Consider the following 23,890-nt stretch of genomic DNA (forward strand, 5'->3'; position numbering starts at 1 on the left):
TAAAATGGATTCTGAGTGATAGGATTTACATGTACTTGGAGAGGCAAGGACTGATTAGAGACAGTTAGTGGGGCTTTGTGCATGGGAAATCATATCTCACAAACTTGATTGAGTTTTTTTGAGGATGTAACCAAAAAACTAGATGAGGGTACAGCAGTAGATGTTGTCTACATGGATTTTAGTAAAGCCTTTGAAGAGGTTCCATGTGGTAGATTGATTGGTAAACTCAGACCACATGGATTTCAGGGGCAGCTTGCCAATTGGATACAAAATTGGCTTGATGATCGGAGACAGAGAGTGGTGCACAGAGTTGTTTTTCAGACTGGAGGCCTGTGACCAGCGGGGTAGCAAAGGCATGGGTTCTGGGTCCTGGGTCCAATGTAGTTTGTCATTTATATAAATGCTTTGGATGAGAATTTCAGAGGCATGGTTAGTAAGTTTGTGGATGACACTGGAATTGTTGGTAAAGAGGACAGTAAAGAAGGTTATCTAAGATTACAAAGTGATCTTGATCAATTGGGCCAATGACTAAGGAGCGACAAATGGAGTTTAATTTGGAAAATGTGAAGTATTGCATTTTGGTATAAAAAAGGAGGGCAGGACTTATACAGTTGGTGGTACGGTCCTGGCTGGTGTTGCCAAACAGAGAGACCTAGGGTTTCAGGTGCATAGCTCTTTGAAAGTTGCTTAACACTTAGACAGGGTGGTTAAGAAGGCATTTAGCATGCTTGCCTTCAATGCTCAGACCATGGAAAATAGGAGTTGGGATGTCATGTTGAGGTTGTACAGGATGTTGGTGAGGCCACTTTTGTACAGTTCTGGTCACTCTTCTATAGGAAGGATATTAATTAATTAGAGAAGGTTCAGAAAAGATTTACCAGGATGTTGCCGGGTCTGGAGGGTTTGAGTTATAAGGAGAGGCTGGATAGGCTGGGACCTTTTTCACTGGAGGTCAATAGCAAAAGTCTTTTCGCTAGGGTGGGGGAGTTCAAAACCAGAGGGCATATTTCTAAGATGAGTGGACAAAGATTTAAAAGGCATCTCAGGGGCAGCTTTTTCACACAAAGGGCGGTTCGTATGTGGAATGAACTGCTGGAGGAAGTGGTAGATGCAGATATAGTTACAACATTTAACAGAGAATTGGACAGCTCCATGAATAGGAAAAGTTTGGAGGGATATTGGCCAAATACAGACAAGTGGGACAAGTTTAGTTTTGGAAACTTGGTCTGCATGGACTCATTGGGCTGACGGGTCTATTTCCATGCCGTATGACTCTATAATCAATCAGGTACTTAACTGGGTAGCAATAGACCATCTCCAGCAACAACAACCCATGTACTCCCTCCTAAGGATCTGCTGGCCAATCAGAGGCTGGGGTAGATGCAGAGAGGTTGTTTCTCTTTGTTGGAGAAGACTAGGATGGAAGTGGGGAGGGCATCACTTCAGAGTAAAGGGTTGTCTATTGAGGACAGAGATGAGGAAGAATTTCTCCTCTGGGAGAGCAATGAATCTCTGGGATTCTTTATCACAGAGGGATTTTGAGGCTGGGTTATTAACAATATTCAAGGCTGAGAAAAACAGGTTTTTAACCAGGAAAGTTTTAACGGATGTGGGGAAAAGGTAGGAAAATGGTGTTGAATTTATCAAATGAGCCATGAAGTCACTGAATGGTGGAGCTAATTCAATGGGCTGAATGGGTTACTTCTGTTGGCTTTATGGCAATTTTGTAATACTCAACAGCGCCTATGTGGAGGCAGTGGCTTCCAACGGTAATGCACCCACCCAAGTCTAGATTTTGAATGGCAACCTGCAACAGGGTTTGCTTTTCAGGCTTTCAACAAGGCAAGTCGTCCAAGGCTGAATCCCTTACATACTTTCCCTCTTAGTGCCTCAATTGGCAGTGGAGAATAACACCTTTCATTTCCGGACCTAGATGGGACAGAGACAGAATGTAAAAAGGATTCCTCTGCTCCATCCTAATCTTCACCATCAGCGACTTAGCACAGCCAATCCACCTAACCTACATGTCTTTGGACTGTGGGAGAATACTAGAGCACCCAAAGGAAACCCACGCAGCCCCGGGGAGAGAGTGCAACCCCACACAGTCACTCACCCAAGGATGGAATATATCCCGGGTTCCTGGCACTGTGAGGCATGAGTGCTAACCAGTGAGCCACTGTGCCAACTTAAAGCAAGAGGAAGTCTTTAAATTCCAGTCTTAAGATACAGAGTGAAACACAAGCTGCAGACACTCGGAAACAAGGGAGAAAGGTGGAAGGAATGAGTTAGGGAAGAGGAAGTAAAAATGTATAGAAGGAAGGGCAGCCAGACCTATTGGACAGCAATGGTGAGAGAGGAATAGAAAAAAATGAAGACAGGTAGATGGATGGGAGGGCAGAAGGAGGCATGTCCAGACAGAACCAGTCAGAAAGGCATCGGGCAGACACAGAGACAGGTGGAAAAGATGGAATGCACAGGAAAAATCTTTAGAGTTTATCTTTAATGGTCAGGCTGGAAAGGTTGAATTTCAACAAAAAGAAGGATTTGCAAATGTTCTGTCCCCCAAAGCAGCAGGAGGTGCTTTTGGTAATGACCTCATTACTCACTTTGCTTTAACAGAATAATTGCTACGATCACCATCATTTCTTAAAAATATCTGCACAGAACACACTGTGCTTAAGCCTGATTTGTGAATTATGCATTCAGACATTTCTTCCAAGCATATTTTATAAAAAGAAGTTGTTGGATATTTACAGAAAGTATTATTGAAAATAGAAAACACATATTTCACTGAAACCTGAAGACATTCCATGCCAATACAACCACAATCCCCCTGTACCACGCATCCCCCACCCATGCCCAACACCCACCCTCCTACACCCTCAATATTTCATTTGATTGGAGAACTGTACAGTGTTGTACTGAGTTACAAAGACCGGAAAAAATCCCAAATTCAATCCCAGGTTGGTGCTAGCTTAGGCAAGCTCAATTAGGGTGGGTATAATAACTGGCTTCAATGTCCTTGTGCCAGGAGATGGTAGGGGCAAGACCGATCACTAACCAGGAACCCTTTCTGCGTGAGATGCCAGATAAAGCCATGCCGATGATGTCCTCATGATGAAACAGACAGCTAAAATGCAGCAGTGAAGGCTGGCACACATGCCCATCTGGGTGATGTATACAGAATGCCAGGTGTTTGTGGTTTTGTATTCAGGAGAGGGGTGGGATACCCACGGGAGAAAGAAGATTAATTCCATATATTCCCAAGTTAAATGAGTGACCACATCCTTACACATGTGAGTTCAGTGACATTCATGATCCAACCACAATGTTTGAAATAGAATCCCAGGAAATGAATTTGCCAACAGCTCTGGCTGGTAATCATATCACAGCCCATGCTGCATTCAATTCGCTATGTTAAGCCAGGTTAACTGAAATTCTTGTTGACATTCCATTAAAATTAGCCTCCTTTGCTATTCCCACACAGCTTTGTTTCTCCTTTTCACTGCCATGTTTCAGGCAGCCTGCCTGTGGTCCAGTCACAGTGTTTGCACCATCACAGGAAACTGCAAAGAGAGATGTTCGGCCCCTTTAATTGGCAGCTTGTGGCTCGTGTAGTGGTTTATAACCTCTGGAATACTGTCAAATGGTGGGCTGTTCTGGCCGAGAATGTACTTGCAGTCTTTTGTTTTGCTGAACTTCATATGCATGTATCCTTGGCTGCTTCTGCAGAGAGAAAGAAAGGTGCCAGAAATAAGCATGAGTTGCAAACGGAGGTGGGGGGTTGGTGGTGAATAGAATCTGCTGAACAAGCAAAATCTACATCTTTCTTATTTTATAAGCTGAATAGAAATCCCAGGAACATGAAGTAGATGTAAACACAAACTGTGTTCGTAACCCTTTCCCGTGCACTTTAAATTGTGACTGAATTGACATTTATTGTATTACAAAACGAGGTGATTCACACAGGAGCAGTTCACACGTTTGGCCTAGAGCCTCTCTGATGCTGCTGATGGAGGTGAAAGCCAGGGACGGTTCCTCACCACTTGCCTTCCTAAGTATTTTTATGTCATCTGCAAACTCGGCTATAATCCACTCACTTCTATCATCCAAGTCATTAATGTGTTGTAAATAGTTGTGGCCCCAGCACTGATCCCTATGGCACTCCATTAGTTATAGGTTGTCAACTGCGAATGCCCCCTTTATCCCAAGTCTCTGGCTTCTAAGACAGGGCCATATTGGGCGTTTCTGGAATCCTCTGTTATTCAATAGCCTGTTAATTCTTACTGTTGGTAACATTAACTCCGGAAGTTGATGTAAAAGAGGTGATTTTAGATTTGACACTTGTAATATATTGCCCGATTGAAGACAAAGTGATAGAGAATTGGTTAGCCAATTCTCTGTCCATGCTAATATACTACCCACAATTCCAAAGGTTCTTTTCATACGAAGTAGCCTTAATGAATGCCTTGAGAAGGGGAAGGTCTAAGATGTCCATGAAAACTCACAGATAAGGTTAGTCTGCCAGGATCCAAGAAAGGGAGAGCGATCTTTATTATCTCCGACTCCAGCATCATCAGTTCTTATCATCGCTGCAGTTAAAAGTTTCCCAATTGGGAAGGGAAAAACTCAAACTCTTGGGAAATGAAAATAATTTTGGACCTCCTAGGGGAGAACTGACTGTCTGCTTAAAGACAATGTCATAAAGACAGCAGAAAGTGGGTTTTTCGGTTGTGCTAAATATCTTGTTCTGGTTCTGTTTAAATGTAAATGCTCACACAAGTAGAATTTAGCCATTGGTACTTTTAATTTTCAGGATAAAGTCAAATTTGTAAAAAACGAAAAATCTTCTTGTGTCATTCACTACTAACCGGAAATTTGAATTTCTTTTAATATCATTGGCTTCTATGGAGGTGACAGGGTAAATGAGTCCCAGAGCAGTGTGGGGGGAAACGGGTCCTGGAGCATCACTTGGGGGAAGTGAGTTGCGGAGCGGGGGGTGGGGTGCGTACAATAGTCCCGGAGCAGCGGGAGGGGGGGAAGCAAAACGCAGAGTCGTGCAGGGGAAAGGAAGTCCCGGAGCAATAGGGGGGGTAGGAGAGACCCAGAGCAGCAAGGGGGGAGGGAGGGGAGCGAGTCCCGCAGCAGCGTGGGTGGAAGCGAGTCCCGCAGCAGCGTGGGTGGAAGCGAGGCCCGCAGCAGCGTGGGTGGAAGCGAGGCCCGGAGCAGTGCGGGGGGAAGAGAGTCCCGGAACAGTGCGGGGAGAAGTCAGTCCCAGAGCAGCATGGTGGGGAAATGAGTCCTGGAGCAGTGTGGGGGAAACGAGTCCCGGAGCAGCACGGCAGGGGGGAAGTGAGTCCCGGAGCAGTTCGAGGGGGGAAACGAGACAAGACCCCGGGCAGCACAAGGGCTAATGAGTCCTGGAGCAGCACTGGGGGGTGCGGGGGGCAGAACGAGTCCCGCAGCAGCGTGGGGGGGAAGCGAGTCCTGGAACAATTTACCTTGGTGCAGCTGAGTGCCACTGCGGAGCAGGACAGTTGTCAGACTAGGGACTGGTGCGAACGGTAGGAGAACAAGCTGAACAGCTACTGTTTGAAATTCTTTACTAGACTATAATGTAAATTCTTTAACTATGTTATAACAGTCTTATTACTAATTTATTTTGAAGACACTGAGTAATGCAGCTGCTTTTTGTTTTATTCCCGTTCTGAATCCAAATCTTGGTACTTGTCATTGAGATGCTGCCATTAGAGGCAGCCATTGTAAAAACTTTTCACTGAACTCCTGTACGTCCGTACTGGAGTATATGAAACAATTAAAAGATATTCTATATTCTAAAAAAACTATTTCTCCCCCCATCGTTTCACAAGAATCAGTAACCTGGAGGCCGTTGAACCCTTAGGGGACCATGGAAGAGTTCCAATCTGTCCTTGCTGCCTTTTGTTATTAGTAAGTTCACAAACTTATTGGCACCACTGTTTTGCCAAATAACATTTCATCAAAATGCCCCAGTCAGCACATAGCTCAATGATATCAGTCATCACTCTTCTGAAGTTTTTATTGCCAATGAAGACAAATGGATGGATGAGTAACAAAAACTGAGTGACTGTATTTTGTAAACATAATTTCTTTTCATAATTGAAGATAACTTTTAATCATGTTGGAAAGTGGCCATGTATAAGACATGACGATATTGTGTGTTTTTAGAAATTTCTGTTTTTCAATAGCCTGTTAACTCTTGCCGTGGTTCACGTTTGTGTAAAATCGGTGACTTTAATATTGATACTTGCTACACATTATTTGATTGATAACAATAGTGTGTAAAATGGGTGGCTAGTTTGATACTATCCAATGTCCAGCATTAAAATTATCACTCAATCCACCCACACCTTCTGATCCTACCTGAAAAAATACAGCCCCTAGATGGGGTGCTGACAGCTATGTGATAGGCCTGAGCTCCAGCCTCCATTAGTACAAGGTGCATCGCTTATAAGTGATTCCAATTAAGCAAATAAAAACACTTGCAAGTTAAAGTGCACAATAGTGCTTCATTATCGTTGATTGGTATCGGAATTTAAATCCACTATAGTTCAAATAAACTTGTGTAAACATGGACTTCGTTGTAATTAAATTTTAATAACAATCAATCCTAAAATTCTGTAAGTTTTTTCATTAGAACCCTTATTACATGTAACCAGATTCAAAGATCTACAGTACAATTATTCATTTTATTCACCAATTCTCCCCGTAGTGATTGCCTGCCATATTGGGGGAAGGTGGGATCATCTCCACATTTTCCACATGGGTGGTGATTTGGTGAAGGGAATTCTCTGGGAATTGTTGAAGCTAGGCAATTATCATATTATTGATTTCAACTGGGACAGAATGTGCAGTCCCCAAGGTAGGAGATCTCGTAGCTTTATCACTTTAGAATATGTTAAATACCTTGATGAGTTCCCATATTAGTCAGATGCCTATACAATACAATAACCAATCCCACCTGACTAACCAAAGGGAATGTTTTTAGTACTTGACCCTTGTCTTCTTTCACCTTGGTGATAGGAGTGATCTATTTGTTTGCTCAATAGCTGGCCTCTTGCATCTACTGGTTTGTAAGCTGACTAGCACAACACTGCCTGTGCTAATAAACTACCTCATCAGTCTGGAAGGGTTACCACTGTATCTACATAAACTCAATAGCTATCTTTTCAGGAACAGAGAAGCAGTGGTGAATGTCAGACAATGAGGTGATTAATATGTCAGCTGCGACTGCTAATTTCTTCCTCCTATTACAAAAAAATCTAGAAAAAAAGGCTAACAATTGATACGTTACAGTGATCAGAACTACCTACCTACTGTGTGGTGCAACACGTTTGAACAGTTTTCTGCTGCATTTGGTGAACAGTGATCTAAATATGGTGACTGAGGCGAAGGGGTAATCTGCTGTACATAGTATCTGCAGTGAAATCGCGACTGTTTATAAAGAGATTTTATTTATGACTTCACTACAAAGAGCACTGAGTGGAAACCTTCCCCTGGGAGTGACCAAATTTGGCTTCAGTGTTGTGGAATAGAGACATAACTTTAAGTCAATCCACCCGTTCTGCTTTATCTCATGTACTAAAGGTGGAAATCTAATTTTGTGGAAATAGGAGGAAGAAATTAGTTGCAGCTGACAGTATTAATCACCTCATCTCCTGGCTTTCACCACTGCTTCCTGCTTCACTTCACACTCTCTTCCTCTCCTTTCTCCCTTGATGATGGCCTGGACTGTGAACACTTCATCTGAAAAAATATTTCAATTCAAGAGAACTCAGAGTGCCTGCCCACTCATTCTCTAAAGCAAACTCTCCTTTACCCTTTAACAGAAGGAGGCCATCGCTGTCCTCAGTGATCCTGGGTAACAAAGAGGCAAAATCAGTCACTAAATCCTCTTGCAATTACACTTGTGGAAAACTGTGTTCAATTCTACTCTCCCTGTAATAGAAATGACGTTGTGAAATTTGAAAGGGTTCAGAAAAGATTTACAAGGACGTTGACAGGGGTCCATGGTTTGAGCCATAGGGAGAGGCTGAACACACTGGGGCTACTTTCCCTGGAGCATCAGAGGCTGAGGGGCGACCTTACAAATATTTATAAAATCATGAGAGGTATCGATAGGATGAATGGTACGTATACGGAATGAGCTGCCAGAAGTAGTGATGGAGGTTGGTAATAATTACAGCATTTAAAAGACATCTGGATGAGTATATGGATAGCTTGGGTTTTGAGGGATATGGGCCAAATGCTGACAAGTGGGACTAGATCAGTTCAGGATATCTCATCATGGATGAGTTGGACTGAGTTGGTATGTCTCCGTACTATACATCTCTATGACTCTTAGCCTAATTATATCCCGTTCCTGACCAGCATTGAGTCATCCATATTGAAGAGTAGAGCACAAGGTGTGTGGCATATTTGAAGCTGGGACTGGAGTGAACAATGATCCATAATCAAACAGTGTGCCAGGACTCACTGTCAAGATCACCGTTCGGTGAGTTTACCATAAAATATTGTCAGCTCTGGAACCACAACCTGGTATGAAGCTATGGTTTCAGGAAAGGTGGGAATAACATTGTTGGAAGGGAAGAAAATTACATGTAACTAGAAAGATAATGAATTATGAAGGTTAATGCTTTGGAAATTAATTGGATATTTAAAGGATCTACAATTCAGCAGCACAACTTGTGTCAAATTAAATATTAGTCTGCCATAGACAATTCAGTGAAGGTTCACTGGAAGTCTTATAAATGATTAGTAATGAGTAGGGATTTAAAGATTCATTCCAAATAAACTTGTTAACTGCTGTCTAAATCAGCACACAGGGGATGTAGCAGGAGGAGACCACTCACTAGTATATGGGCCTTGTTGATTGCTAGCTTTACCCCAATTATCTGGGATTTTACTATGTGGGACAATTCATTCTTAATTGACAAAGAAAACATGTGCATACTTTGAATTTGATAACAGTATAAGATGAATAGGAAAACAGTGTTCCCTCTGTTTATTGGGGTCATTTGTGAAGGTTCATCCATTTAAAACTATAAACTACAGGGCAAGCAGAGGGATTACTGTATGCAACAATTTGAGGTATGCCACATACATATACGAAATAGACGAAGATACAATGATCTACGGCAAGGTGCATGTTGAAGGGGCTGGTTTGGGTTGCAGTAGTTGAGAATCAATGGCTCATGAAAGCCCTTTAGAGATGGAAACTGCTGTCCGTATCTGGTCTGACCTACGTGACTCCAGACACACAGCATTGTGATTGACTTTTAACTGCCCCCTGAGGCAATTAAGGATGGGTAATAAATGCTGACTTACGTCAGTGACACTCACACCTTTTGAATTGTTAAATAAATCCCAGCACATTCAAAATTTGTCAAATAACTTATATGCTATAACTCATGTCAGCTGCAGCTCAGTTAATAGCACTCATTCCTCTGAACCAGTTGGGTGTACTTTAAGTTCGATTTCAGAGATGAAAAAGTGATGATGGTACCATTGTTCAGATGATGTTGAATTGAAAGCCCATTTGCTCTTTCAAGTGTTGTAAAAATCCCCATGACAGAAGAGTTCAGACATTCGCTCTGCATGGTCTGGACAACATTTATCTATCAAACTTCATTACTTCAATTATCTGGTCACTTATTTCACTTCCATTTTTGCCAGTTGCTCTGCAGAGAGCAGCTGCCCTATTTCCTGTATTACAATTTTCAAAAATATGTACAAAGGATTTGGGCATCACTTGTGGTTCTTACCCATTTCTAATTGCCCTTGATGACAGTGTGCTGTTTTCTTGAATCACTGCAGTCCACAGGGTGGTAGGTAAATCCACAGTGCTGCTAAGAAACGAGTTCCATGGATTTTAAATCAGTGACAATAAAGTAAGGCTGATATATTTCCAATTCACAACAGGGTGAAATATGGAGGGGAGCTTCTTGGAGCTGCTGTTCCCATGCATCAGCTGCACTTCTCCTAGGTGGTAGAGATCATGGGTTAGGGAAATTCTATTCAAGGAGCCAAGCTGTTCCATCTCGTAGATGTAATAATAACTACACCTTCCTAAGAACTTCATTTGTTGAAAACCTCTTTGGGATGATTTCAGGTGATTAACAACATTAGGCCGATGCAAGATCTTTCTTTCTTTAAATCACATTAGATAGATCATTGTAGAAACAGTAGCATGTATGGAAGGTCAGCATTGTCGGTCAGATTGCCCGTGTCAGGAGTATCGAATTATCTCATGCGAAGGACACGGTCCTAGACTATTTCTATATTAACTTTGCAACATAAAGCTAAATCAATATTTTATTGGAAATTAAAGCTACCTCTCTCAGTTAATTACAAGTTCTCCATATTACATTGGAAGGTAACAATATCAGAGAAGGGCGAGGTTTGGTGGGAATGTCAACAGATGAGACATTGAGAGCCTCAGGTTCATGTTTCGATCATAGAATTCTCACAGTGTGGAAGCAGGCCTACACTGACTCTCCAAAAAGCATCCTACCCAAAGCCCTACCTTATCCTATCACTGGAACTCTGCATTTCCCTTGACATCCACCTAGTCTGCACATTCCTGGACACTATCAGCAATTTTGCCTGGCCAACCTACCTAACCTGCACTGCTTTGGACTGTGGGAGGAAACTGGAGCACCCAGAGGAAACCCACGCAGGCACTCACACAGACAGTGACCCAAGAGTGGAATTAAGCCTGTGTCCCTGGTGCTGTGAGGCAGCGGTGCTAACCTTTGTGCCACCCTGCCCCAGAGGGCATTGGTTCGAATCTCACCATGGCAAGTAGTGGAGAAATCTGAAATCAGTAAAGTCTGGAATTAAAAGCTAAAGTCAATCACGTAACAACTGTCAATTTTTGGAAAAACGCATCTGGTTCACTAATGTCCTTAAGCAAAGAAATCTGCCCTCTTTAGCTGGTACATAGGAATTCAGGAACATGATAGGCTATTCAGCCCCTCAAGACTGCTCCACCATTGGATGAGATTGTGGTAGATCTCTGGCCTTTGCTCTAAAAATTTACCTATCGAGGATTTAAAATTAACAAGTGATCTAGTATCTATTGCCATATGTGCAAGGAAGTTCCAAACAGTTACCACTCTGTGTGTGTACAAGTTCCTCCTAACCTCTCTCCTGAACAGTCTGGCCCAAGTTTTAGACTATATCCACTAGTTCTAGAATTCCCAACTAGTGGAAATAGTTTATCTTTATCTACCCTGACATTTTCTGTTAATATCTTAAAGATATTGATCAGATTTCCCCTGAGCCTACTAAATTCAAAACAGACCAACTACGTGTAATCTGTCCTCATAGCTTAACCCCTGAAATCCAATCATCATTTTGTAAACCTAGGCCACACCCTGTCCTAGGCCAACGTATCCATTCTAAGGTGTGGCACCCAGATCTGCTCATAGTAATCCAAGTGGGATCTGACCAGGGTTTGTTTAAGTGTAGCCTAACTTCTGCATCCTTATACTCCATTAACTTCCTTGATTATTCTCTGTGTCTGCTCATGCCATGGCCTACAAGTAACTCCAGACCTATGAGCTAAGTGGTTGACTCTTAGTTGCCCTCTGGGCATTTGGGGATAGGCACTAGAAGCTGGTCTAGCCACCAACACTAACATCCAACGAACAAATATCTATTAAGAAAAACTAAAAACAGACTAGGTTCGCGTAAATGACCTAATGATCAAGTGAACACTCTGTTTGGAGTATGTAATGGTTTTTGATTCCCTGGTGTGTGCCAAATCAGCTGATCTTAGTCAGAGAATGTTTTAATTATTTAAAAATCATGCATCAGGAAGCAGAGACAAAAATATCAGCCTTGGATGCTGTGTGCTAAACCTACTGAACCACACATGGGAGGGCAGGGATAATTGGAGCTGCGACTCTTAATTTCTGTTATAAACAAGCAGAAATGTATCCAGATTTATCCCATTGCAAAAGATGGGATATGAATTGGATAAACTGTGTGGTTATTTGCATTCTTAAACCAGTTTAAGGAGCTGACCAGAAACTGAATTAGTTGAGCGAGTAAGTATCAAGTGGGCTGTTCAAACCCAAATTTATGGCACTCGCTCCAAGCTATTCTGAATCATTCAACCACATAATGTCCAGGGATAACAGTCTCAGTATCAGCTTTCCTTTTTTGTTTCTTAAATTAGTTTGTTATAGTTTCCAAATGGCTATTACTCAATCGATGTGTAGTCCTGCTGCTTTAGGCAGCTCAATCATGAATTCACTTCTCATCCAACACTTGTTAACCATGGTCCATAAAAGGGCCATGCTGGGAGCACTTTCCAATGCTGCAACACCGGAATTTGATCCAACACTCATATTGGAGCAATATAAAAACAAGTGCATCGATTTTTCAGCGAAAAAGAATAGTACAGGTAAGTATAAAATCTTGCTATGCAATTGGGTAAAAATACATTTTTGACTCTTTATTTGGCATGAGGAGCTGTGCTTGATGCGAATCTAAATTATGACTTTCCCTACTCTTGCTGTGCTGGTTTCCAACTTTATTGTCAGATTAAGAAATCTACTCTCTATTTTTAACTGTAGCTGCACAAGTGATTGCTGTCATGCAGAGCCCTCTCTTCATGCTAATTACTTGAATTTAAAATGTTCTACGAATCTTGCTTGCATTTCTGAAGCATAATTGGCAGACAGCAGGCACAGAAAGTGCAACAGTTGGGATTGAGAGTAAAGCATGCCCAGAAACCTGTACAAAATAACTCATACCATTAACATTCAAACCTCTTCAACTTTTCACGCACATAATGTGAATGAACATTAGGTGTAATCAAAGATCATAGATTGCACAACAAGCCTATACTCCTTGAATTTTTACCGTAATTATGTAATTTTATCTGAGTTTCTATTTCGACCTGTCAGCTTTTTCAGTTGCTCGCTCAGCGATTGAGAGTTTTCAGGGTTTTTTTTGGCTAAGGTATTAGGTTGAGATTTCGGTGGACCTGAATGTCCGAACTGTACTTTGTTGAAGAAAAGGTGGAAGCTCTGGCCAGTGGACCAGTCAAAATGCTTATTCCTTAAGAGCAGCAGACAAATAAATGTCCTCAATTATCTGGTTGTTGCTGTTTGTGGAAGCTTGCTGTAGCTAAATTTGACTGCTGCATTTCCTACATTTTAACAGTAATGTGAAAAACAAGTATGTCATTGGCTGTGAACCATTTTGTCACATCCTGGGGTCATGAAAGATGTTATGTTAATTCAAATTCATCTTCCTGGTTGCTGCAACATGCTATACTGACCTGGACTGGCCTGTTTGATTCATATGCCGAGCTGATGGTTCACAGCTAGAATCAGGGTGGAAGTATTATGGTTGTCCAGAGTGAGGTGGCAGAGAGGGAAACCGGACCTGAGGAATATCATTGATGAACATGGCTCAGTGGTTAGCACTGCTGCCTCACAGTGCCACGGACCTAGGTTCGATTCTAGCCTTGGGTGACTGACTGTGTAGAGTCTGCACATTCTCTCTGTGTCTGTCTGGGTTTCCTCCCACAATCCAATGATGTGCAGGTTAGGTATATTGCCTGTGCTAAATTGCCTTGTAGAGTCCAGGGACATGCAGCCTAAGTGGATAAGCCACAATAAATAGGAGATAGGATAGGATGGGATGCTCTTTGAAGTATCAGGGTAGACTTGATGGGCCCCTGTGCACTGTAGGGATTCTATGATTAGTAATATAAATTAAAAGCAGAAGCGCAAGTTCCACTGATGACTGGAGTAATGACCTTGCTGAAGGGTGAAACTTGATGCAACAGCAACATTGTCTCAAAGCTGAAGAATAGCTAACTGTGGTAATGGAGAAATGGCTGGCTAATACTTGTGGTTTTTCCACCCCAACAACAAATTGTGCATGAGAAAGTTAGAAAAGATACCACAGTCTTTTATGAATGAAGCTACAAAAAAATGTTTAAACTAACAAAACAAGAATAAGCAGCAGTGCAAATGAATATTGTGGAGGTATTGGTTATGCTTGAGCCTAAAATTGATGTTAAAATGTTCAGAGTATGGAAGATACAATCTGCACTTGGAACAAGGCTTTGGGACAGAAATTGTGTCTAATGGAGCTGACTCAGTGTGCATCACTATAATTCAGCACGTAATTAGATTGCACGCAGTCCCCCATGTGTACACTTTTAATCATTAATCCTTCAATAAAAATACACAAAACATCAACAACCTCTCCAGTTCCCTCCCCCAACTCATTGTCTCATTAGTGCAATGGTGTCAATCTGTAGAGTTATTATTACCCTTGGGGGAAATAGAGGTAGGAGACTGTGAGCAGAATGGTGTGAAGAATTTCAACTGACAAAAGAGATGGGTTTGTTGATGCTTGTTTTATATGCTGTGCTGTCCATTCTGACTGCAACCTTGGTGCAATTTGAAAAGTATTGCATAGCCAGGCATGGTTAGCTCCGCGCCCCATTAGATACTTACCTGACGTCTGGAAACGGGTATTTCCTCACGGAGTTATCTATTGAGAACAGGGGCACGGGGGCTGACATGATCCAATGGTACAACTGGGCACTGAATGTTTTTCGGTTTTAGCACGTCATGTGATGCACATAGCAATGGAACCATTTACAGGAATGAGTGACAGTCCTGACTACGTCTTAACACCCATCAATGAAGTTTCACTAAATTTATTAAAGTGGAAAAGGAGGTGGGGTGTGGCTCACAAGGGGATTGACGTAAACAAAATTAGGCAGCGGCCTGGAACTCACAGAAATGTCACAGTGCAGGAGGAGGTCCTTTGGCCCATCATGCCTGCACTTGCTCTATAATCTATTGCCAATCTGCTGCCTCTTCCCCATATCCCTGCAGACCACTACTATCCAAAATGAAAACTTCCAATGCCTTCTTGAATAACTCAATTGAACCTGCCTCCGCCATATATCCAGGAATTTCCTCAAGGCCATTTGTGTTGAAATTTCACTGAATGTGTTACATCAATCTTGCCAACAGAAACCTAACAGTCAAATTTCCTGTGAACTCATTTCGGAATGAAAAATGGAAAACAAGCAGTGACATTAATATGTCAAAAAAATGTTTGTTATTTTTAGACATGATACCTTCCTCACTGTCCCTGTGGTCTCTGTTGCTCCTCTGCCATCAATATGCAGAGCAACAGGAGTATGGCCACTTAGGTATTAGGGTTGTCAACACTGTAGGATTGACCTGGAATTAACGATTAATTTCCAAGATGCTACTGCAAGCAATCCAAGAAAGAAAATTATAATGGCATTAAAAATTGATTTTCAATTTGTTTCAACACTTTTGTTCATTTATAAAACAAAATGGAAAAATCAGAAAAATCAGAAGAATAAACTGTTTGACTGAGTTGGCCAGTCTGAAAATGATGAAACTTTTTAGAATGTATTCAACTAAGTCAGAATCACTGCTTTCCAGCTGCTTAATCTTTCTCAGTGCATTAGGGCAAGTGTCTTAGAAACCAAAACACATTGTAAAATGCCTTTGAGAAGGAGAGATTTCCTACAGTAAAGGTGACTTGAGAACGCCAAGATACTTCCACAGCGGTGACTCAGTGGTTAATGCTCCCGCCACACAGCACCAGGGACCTGGTTTGATTCCACCCTCGGGTGACTGTCTGTGTTGAGTTTGTATGTTCTCCTCTTGTCTGCATGGGTTTCCTCCAGGTACTCTGGTTTCCTCCCACAGTCCAAAAATGTGACGATTCGGTGGAGTGACCATGCTAAATTGTCACAGTGTCCAGGGATGTGCAGTTAAGTTGAATTAGCCATTGCAAATGCAGTGTTATGGGGACAGGGCTGTGTCTGACTGGGATGCTGTTCAGAACGTCGGTGCATTTTCAATGGGTCAAATGGCCTCTTGCTCTATGGTAGGGGTTCTCTGATTCTCTCTCTGATTTTATACTCCAACCACCTACGTTGGAAATCAAACCCCTGCATTTATGTCATTTTTTTCATGACTGTTGGATGTCTCAAAACACTTTGCAGCCAAGCAAGTATTTTTTGCAGTGTCATCACTGTAGAAGTCTGGGCAGCCAATTTGGAATTCACAAACAACAAACAATCTTTTTTTGAGATGCTTTTTTGTTTGAGATAAATATTGGCCAGGACTCAACAGACTGAAAGACCTGTATGTTTCCATGATGCTGGGAATAACTCCCATGTTCCTCTGTGAAATAGTGCCAAGAATCTTCTGCATCCACTAAAGAGGGCAGTTGGAACCTCAGTTTGACATCTCACCTGAGAGCTGGCTGCTCCCTCAGTACTCCTCCAGGGTGACAGCCCTGGCATTTGTGCTTGAGCTATGGACCGTGTCTTGAACCCAGAACATGATGATTCAGAGATACGTAAGCTGCCACTGAGCCACGGCTGACTGTCAATCAAGCTGAATTTGCCTAGTTCCAGCAAAAGAAGCAGCAGATGTAAAACTACCAATGGAGAGTGGACTTCTAGACTTGGCAGAAACTCAATCCCTTCCTGCCATCCCCACTGCCTAGCAATAATAATACCACCTGCCATTTTCCTGAAGTATGGCCGATAATATGATGCCAAATGGGATCTTTAAGAATGTCCAAGTTAAAATGTAGGATACAGAGGAGCTGTTCCCACTCCGAAAGAATGGAAGGAGATTCTTGGACAACGTATCTGAATGACTGGAAGCTGTTGGAAAATCATTTGATGATGAGTCAAAGCCATCGGGATAATATCAATAGGGGTTAAACTGCTGGTGCACGTTACTTCAGCTTGTGCAGTAAACTAGCCATAACAATTAAGGAAGACTTGGCATTTATGTGAGCATCAGAGAGAAGCTTGTGGACGAAGAGGGATTTGCCGTAAGCAGCTTTGTGCAATATTCAGTTTCTGAAAGCTCTAACCTTGGTGATGGACAGCAGTGGAACAGAATGTCAGTGCCTTTCATGTCGACATCTTCTGTATGCCGCCATCTGAGGATATCAGGGTTTGAGTGGTGACGGATGAAAGCTAAAGTGAATGAGTCAGCCTGTAGAATATGATCAGGCATGCTGCCATATTGGCCTCAGTTATTGTCCCCTGTAGGGAAAGGGAGGGCTGCAACCATAACCCATGGCCCTGGAAGGGGATGGTCACAGCTGGTGTGAAGATAGATCTTCTTCACATCTTCAGCGCATCTCATAGTGCTTTACAAATAAAGTATTTTGGAAATGTAATCATTGTGTGTACAATCAATTAAATCTCACAGTTTGGCATTTATAGTGATAATACTTACTTTGGCATTAGCTATCCTGGAAACACATAGGTTGAAGTTAATCATTCAGTGTGAGAGGACAGACAATGTTTTCCTGTTCTAGTGGCATATAAGAGCAACAACACAACTCCGAGCTTTGTGTATCATTTCAGCTGTTGCTTCATGTTGTTTGCTTATTCTACCTTTAAATGTCCTCCTCAGTTTTCTTTTCTCCTTCATGTAAGATTTGTACCTTTGATTCCTCAGCTGCCACTTAAGGATTGTGCTACTGATCCACGCTCTTTAAAGTGCTAACAGTCAGGGCCACAGGCCAGCGAGGGCCACTTGCCTAAATACCTCGATGGTCATTTCCCAAGTCAAGTTACCTCAAAGTGGGGAACAGTGAAACAGAATGCTGAATGGGGAAGTGAAAGTTGAGAGACCTGGCTAGTTGATCCCTGGCCGCAAGGTCACCTCACAGATCACCACGAAGATCCAAGAACTACCAGTCACTTTACAAGTCCCACGGTGAGCTTAAACACAGCTCAAAATAATAGATGCAGTAAAAATAGGCTTCTTCAAATTTTCTCTGAAAACCTTACCAATCTATTCATAGCAAGAGATACTTCAAATGTCCCATTAATACTAAAGAATACAGGGGAGGAATTATTGAAATCAGCATTACTAGGGGAGGCAATGGCCTTGTGGTATTATTGTTGGATTGTTAATCCAGAGACCCAGATAATGTTCTGGGGACAGGGGTTCAAATCCCACCATGGCAGATGGTGGAATTTGAATTTAAGAAATATCTGGAAGTAGCAGTCTAATGATGACCATGAATCCATGTTGGAAAAACCCATCTGGTTCATTAATGTCCTTTGGGGAAGGAAACTGCCATCCTTAACTGGTCTGGCCTACCTGTGACTCCAGGCCCACAGCAATGTGGTTGACTCTTAACTTCCTTCTGGGTAATTAGAGACAGACAATAAATGTTGCCTAGCCAGCGATGTCCTCAACCCGTGAATGAATAAAAAAAAATAAAGAAATAATATTAGACAAACTAATGGGCTAAAGGCCCTGATTTTATTCTGTGGATTCTAAAAGAGATAGCTATAGAGATTGTGAATGCAGTGGGTGCCATTTTCCAACAATCATTGGATTTTGGAGAAGGACCATAGGATTGGAAGATTGCTCATGTGACACCCTTATTCTAAGAGTGAGAGGTAAAAAGCAGGTAACTGTAGGCTGATTAGCCTAGAATCTGTTCTTAGCAAAGTATTGGAATGAATTATGAAGGAAGTAATAGCAGAACATTTGGAAAATCATAGCCCAGGAAGACTTAACCAAAGTGGGCAATGGGGAACTAGTAGATATGTTGTGTTTGGACTGCCAGTAGGATTTTGACAAGATTAAGTCGAAAGGGAACAATCCATGATATTAGAGGAAGTACACAGACTTGGATAGGGAATGGCTAATGAGGAGGAGACAGAGAGTGGGAATAAAGGGGTCCTTTTCGGTTGCTAACCTGTTAACAGTGGAGTTCCACAGGGATCAGTGCTGGGATTACAACTGTTTACAATACATACTATTGCTTGGAGGAGGGTAGTGAATGTACTGTAGTCAAATTTTCAGACAACACATAAATAGGTGCAAAGGCAAGTATGAGAGGAACATAAGCAGTTGGATGTTGATAGGTTAAGAAAGTGGGCAAAAAGTTGACAAATGGAATATAAAGTGGGAAAATGTGACAGTGTTCATTTCAGAAAGGAAAACCAAAGAACACAATATTATTTAAAAGAAAAAAAACTGCAGAAAACTGTAACACAAAGGGACTTGGTGTTGCTGTGCATGAAACACAGAAAGCTAGCACATAGATGCAGCATATAACCGGGAAGGCTACTGAAATTCTAGACCTTATTTCAAAGGTGTGGGAGTATGAGTGTAGGAAAGTCTTACTGCAACTGAACAAGGTGCTTGTTGTGAGGCTACATCTGTGTAGTGTCAGCAGTTTTGGTCCCCTCATTTAAGGAAAGGTATCATTTCATCGGAGGCAGATCATGATCCCTGGTAAGGAGGGATTGTCTCTTGAGCAAAGGCTAAACAGATAGAGACAGATTTTTCTAAAGAAGAGTCTAGGCCTGAAATGTCAGCTTTCCTGCTTCTCTGATGCTGCTTGGCCTGCTGTGTTCATCCAGCTCTACCCCTTGTTATCTGAGACTCGACTCACTGGAGTTTAGAAGAATGAAAGGTCGTCTCATTGATAAATCTAGGATTCTTAAGCGCTTGACAGGGTGAATGCTAAGAGGATATTTCCCCTCCATGGGACAGTCTAGGATCAGAGAGTGTAGTCTCAGGATAAAGGATACCAATTTAAGACTGAGATGAGGAGGAATTTCTTCTGAATGTTGATAGTTTTTGGAACTCCTTGCCACAGAATCAAAGAATCTATTCAACCCAACAGGTCCACACCAACTCTCCAAAGAGGGTCCCATCTAGACAGGGAAATCAATGGTTACGGGAAAACATAGAGACATAGAAGATATGAGCAGGAGGAGGCCATTCAGCCCTTTGAGCCTGCTCTGCCATTCATCACGATCATGGTTGATTGTCCACTTAATACCCTAATCCTGCTTTCGGACCAGAACCGAGGGGAGGTGATGGCTAGTGGCCCAAATAATATTCGGGGGACCCTGGGTTCAATTCCCTCCGCAGTTGATAGTAGTTTTGACTTCAATAAATATCTGGAATTAAGAATCTAATGATAACTATGAATCAATTGTCGGGAAAAATTATGCCCTTCAGGGAGTGAAACTGCCATCCTTACCTGGTCTGGCCTACATGAGACTCCAGACCCACAGAATGCACCTCTGGGCAATTAGGGATGGGCAATAAATGCATCTTAGCCAGTGTTGCCTTCATCCTGTGAATGAACAAAGCACCTTTGATTCCATTTGCTCCAAATGCTGTATCTAGTCGCCTCTTAAATACAGTCAATGTTTTGGCATCAACTACTTCCTGTGGTAATGAATTCCACAGGCTCACCACTGTTTGGGTGAAGAAATGTTTCCTCATTTCCGTCCTAATTGGTCTACCCCGAATCCTCATACTGTGATCCCTGGTTCTGGACACACACACTATCAGGAACATCCTCCCTGCATCTACCCTGTCAAGTCCTGTTAGAATCTTAAGTCTCTATGAGATCCCTCCATGTTCATCTGAACTGCAGCAAAACCAACCCTAACCTAGTCAATCTCTCCTCATACCTCAGGCCCGCCATCTCGGAATTGTTAACTCAGCCACATTAGGGGCATTTAAACAGTCCCTGGATAAGCAGATGGATGATGATGGGATAATGTAGGGGGATGGGCTTAGATTAGTTCACAGGTCGGTGCAACATTGAGGGCCGAAGGGCCTGTTCTGCACTGCATTGTTCTCTGTTCTATGTCCTAATTAGCCTGGTAAACCTTCACTGCACTCCTTTTCCTTGGAAAAGGAGACCAAAACTGCACACACTATTTTAGGTGTGGCCTTACTAAGGCATGTAGAACTGCAACAACATGTCCCTGCTCCTGTACTTGAAACCTCTTGCAAGGACACACATGTCCTGCTTGCACACTCCCCTCTCCCAATTTACAGCCATTTGGGTAGTGATCCACCTTCTTGTCTTCACTTCCAAAGTGAATAACATCACATTTATTCAAATTAGACCACATCTGCCATTGATTTGCCCATTCACCTAACCTGTCCAGAACATGCAGAAGCATCTGTGCAGCCTTGTCACAGTTCACCCTCCCATCCAATTCGGTATCATCTGCAAACTTTGAAATGTTACGTATTACTCCTTCATCCAAATCATTAATATACGTGGGGTCCCAGCACCGATCCCTGCGGCACCCCACTAGTCAATGCCTGACAATTTGATTCGGACCCATTAATTCCAACTCTTTGTTTCCTCTTAGCCAATCAGTTTTCTATCCCTCTCAATACACTTCTTCCAATCCCCTGTGCTTTAATCTTGCACATTAATCTCTTATATGGGACTTTGTCAAATGTTTTTTGAAAGTCCAAATATACCACATTGACTGGCTCCCTCTTATCAACTGTGTACGAGATATATCCTCATAGAAACCCAACAGATTGTCAGGTGTGATATTCCTTTCATAAATCGATGTGACTGGGTCTGATCCAGTCACTGCTTTCTAAATGCTCTGCTGTAAAGTCCTCGTCAATGGATTTGAGAAATTACCCCACTATCAATGTTAGTCTTACTCGTCTATAATTCTTGTTTTCTCTCTACCTACCGTTTTGAATATTGATGTGACATTAGCTACAGCCAAAACTGCAGGGACTGTTCCAGAGTCTATGGAATCCTGGAAGATGAACACCAATGCATCCACTATTTCAACAGCCACTTCCTTAAATACTCTGGGATGTAGATTATCAGGCCCTGGGGATTTATCCACCTTCAATCCCATCAATTCTTCCAGCACCATTTCTTTATTAATATTGATCTCCTTCAATTCTTCCTTCACACTAAATCTTGCCTTCTGCACCCTTTCTGGTTTCTGATTTGTGTCCTGTTTTGTAAAGACAGAACCAAAATATGCGTTCAGTTGCTCTGCCATTTCTTTGTTCCCTATTATACATTCCCCCGTTTCTGTCTGTAGGGGACCCACATTAGTCTTCTACCAATTTTTTTCTCTTCATGTACCTATAGAAACTCTTAGTGTCAGTCTTTATGTTCCCTGCAAGCTCATTTTTGTATTGTATTTTCCCCTTCTTAATCAATCCTTCGGTTCTTCTTTGCTGAATTCTAAACTGCTCCCAATCCTCAGACATATTACTTTCTTGGCCAATCTGTATTCTTGTTCCTTGGATTGGGTACTGTCCCTAATTTCTTTTGTAAGCCATGGATTGGCCCTCTGACCCATTCTGCTTTTGTGCCAGACAGGAATAAACAGCTGCTGCAGTTCCCCTATGCATTCCTTAAAAGTTTGCCACTGCCCCTCCACTGTCATCCCTTGTACTCTCCCCAATATATCAAGGTCAACTAACACCTCTGGAAGTGCAGTAAAGTGCAGAAAGTGGATGTGAGGAACGCTGGATCAGCCATGTTCCTATTGAATGGCACAGCAGGCTCAATAGGCTGAATGGCCTACTCTTTTCCGATTTTTTATGGCCTTTTGGTTCAATGAGTGATGTATAGTTCTGGAGAAATTTAAAAGGACTTATTGCTGGAAAGGAGTCATACAAGTGAGTAATGAAGGGACCATTTGCTTTCGAATTGGCTCTGAGAGGATGGATACATTGAAAACTGATATGATGGTGTCCCCTGGAATATATTGAATCAAAGTCCACAATCTTAAGCCCTGACACCTTGCGAGCTTTTGTGTAACATGAGACATCAGCCATGGTCTTGACAGGGAGGGTGGGGAGGGGGTTGGAGGAAGAGGGGTTGAGCATTGTAGAACTGGAAGCAATTCAAACCTATAACTTGTAACTGTATCTTTACCACCGTTGCTTCTCCTCAGGAATAACTGTACCGCTGAGCGTCCTGATCACAATGGAAGTCACCATGTTCCCTCAGCTTCCAGGAGAGGGTTTGTAGTTGAAGTATGTACATCACAAAATGGCCAAATTACACAGAGCACAGAATCATTACAGCACAGGAGCAGGCCATTTGGAATTTCAGAATCTGTGCTAACTTCCTATTTTATGGCATCAAACATTTGGCAGCACAAAGACTTCCTGAAGGTGGGAGAACCTGAGGACTTGCTGACCCTCATTAAAGGAGCGGTGCTTTCGCAGTTTGTGTTTCTTGAAGATCAGTCCAACAAGTGAGTGCAAGTTGTATCTGACACTAACCTGTATTTCAGTGACCAGTAGAGCCCATAGGTTCATCACAAGTGGCAATTAGTTTTATGAGCCCCACTTATGGAGGGTAAATTATGTTGAGGCCAAAATGGATTGCCCTGTGGGGAGCCAGTGTGGACTTGACGGACCAAATGGCTTTCCTCTGCGCTGTAAATGGCTTATGACTAAAACCAATTATCTGCTCATTTACTTTATTGTTGCTGGTGAAAACTTGCTGTGTTCAAAGTGACTGTGCGATATTCTGCATTACAATAATGGCTGCACTTCATTAACTGTAAAGCACTTTCAGATATCCTGAGCTGTAAAGGGTGTTATATAAATGCAGATATTTATAGAAATAAAAATTTAAACATCACACACACTGTGCAGAGATTAATAATATCAAAAGAAGTCAGTAATATAGATTGTACTTTTTATATCTGATACAGGAAGCAACTTGTTGCTTAAGAAAACAGTCTGTGGTAGGAAGGGAAAAATGATCCATTCTGTACCCTATAAAAAATTAAAATAATTGTTCTGTGTTCTAAAAGCATTGAAAAGACCATTCTACATCTGGAACAGTCCATCGCAGGTATAGTGCTTGTAAATGTTTTGTATTTTTGTGCACTTAAGAAGATTCCTGTAACTCTCAGACAAACATTATCTCATAGCCACATGGTGCCTTTCAAGATGTGCTGACATACACACATCACCAGTAAATACAAAAGCTGACTCCACAGGCAGAGCATTTCCTG

General features: G+C 42.1%; 1 protein-coding gene across 3 annotated transcripts in view; it reads right to left on the reverse strand.

Annotated features, from left to right (window-relative positions):
* Positions 1 to 2,875: 2,875 nt before the first annotated feature.
* The window catches only part of shdb (Src homology 2 domain containing transforming protein D, b), a 274,286-nt gene continuing 253,271 nt past the window's right edge, over positions 2,876 to 23,890 (reverse strand). For all 3 annotated transcript variants that reach the window (XM_048559431.1, XM_059638557.1, XM_059638558.1), the window contains exon 7: positions 2,876 to 3,726. In XM_048559431.1, the coding sequence (XP_048415388.1) occupies positions 3,540 to 3,726 (187 nt within the window). In that variant the 3' untranslated portion in view covers positions 2,876 to 3,539. The remainder of the gene's footprint in view (positions 3,727 to 23,890) is intronic.

Source organism: Stegostoma tigrinum, chromosome 30, assembly GCF_030684315.1.
Source record: "Stegostoma tigrinum isolate sSteTig4 chromosome 30, sSteTig4.hap1, whole genome shotgun sequence".
Lineage (NCBI taxonomy): Eukaryota > Metazoa > Chordata > Chondrichthyes > Orectolobiformes > Stegostomatidae > Stegostoma > Stegostoma tigrinum.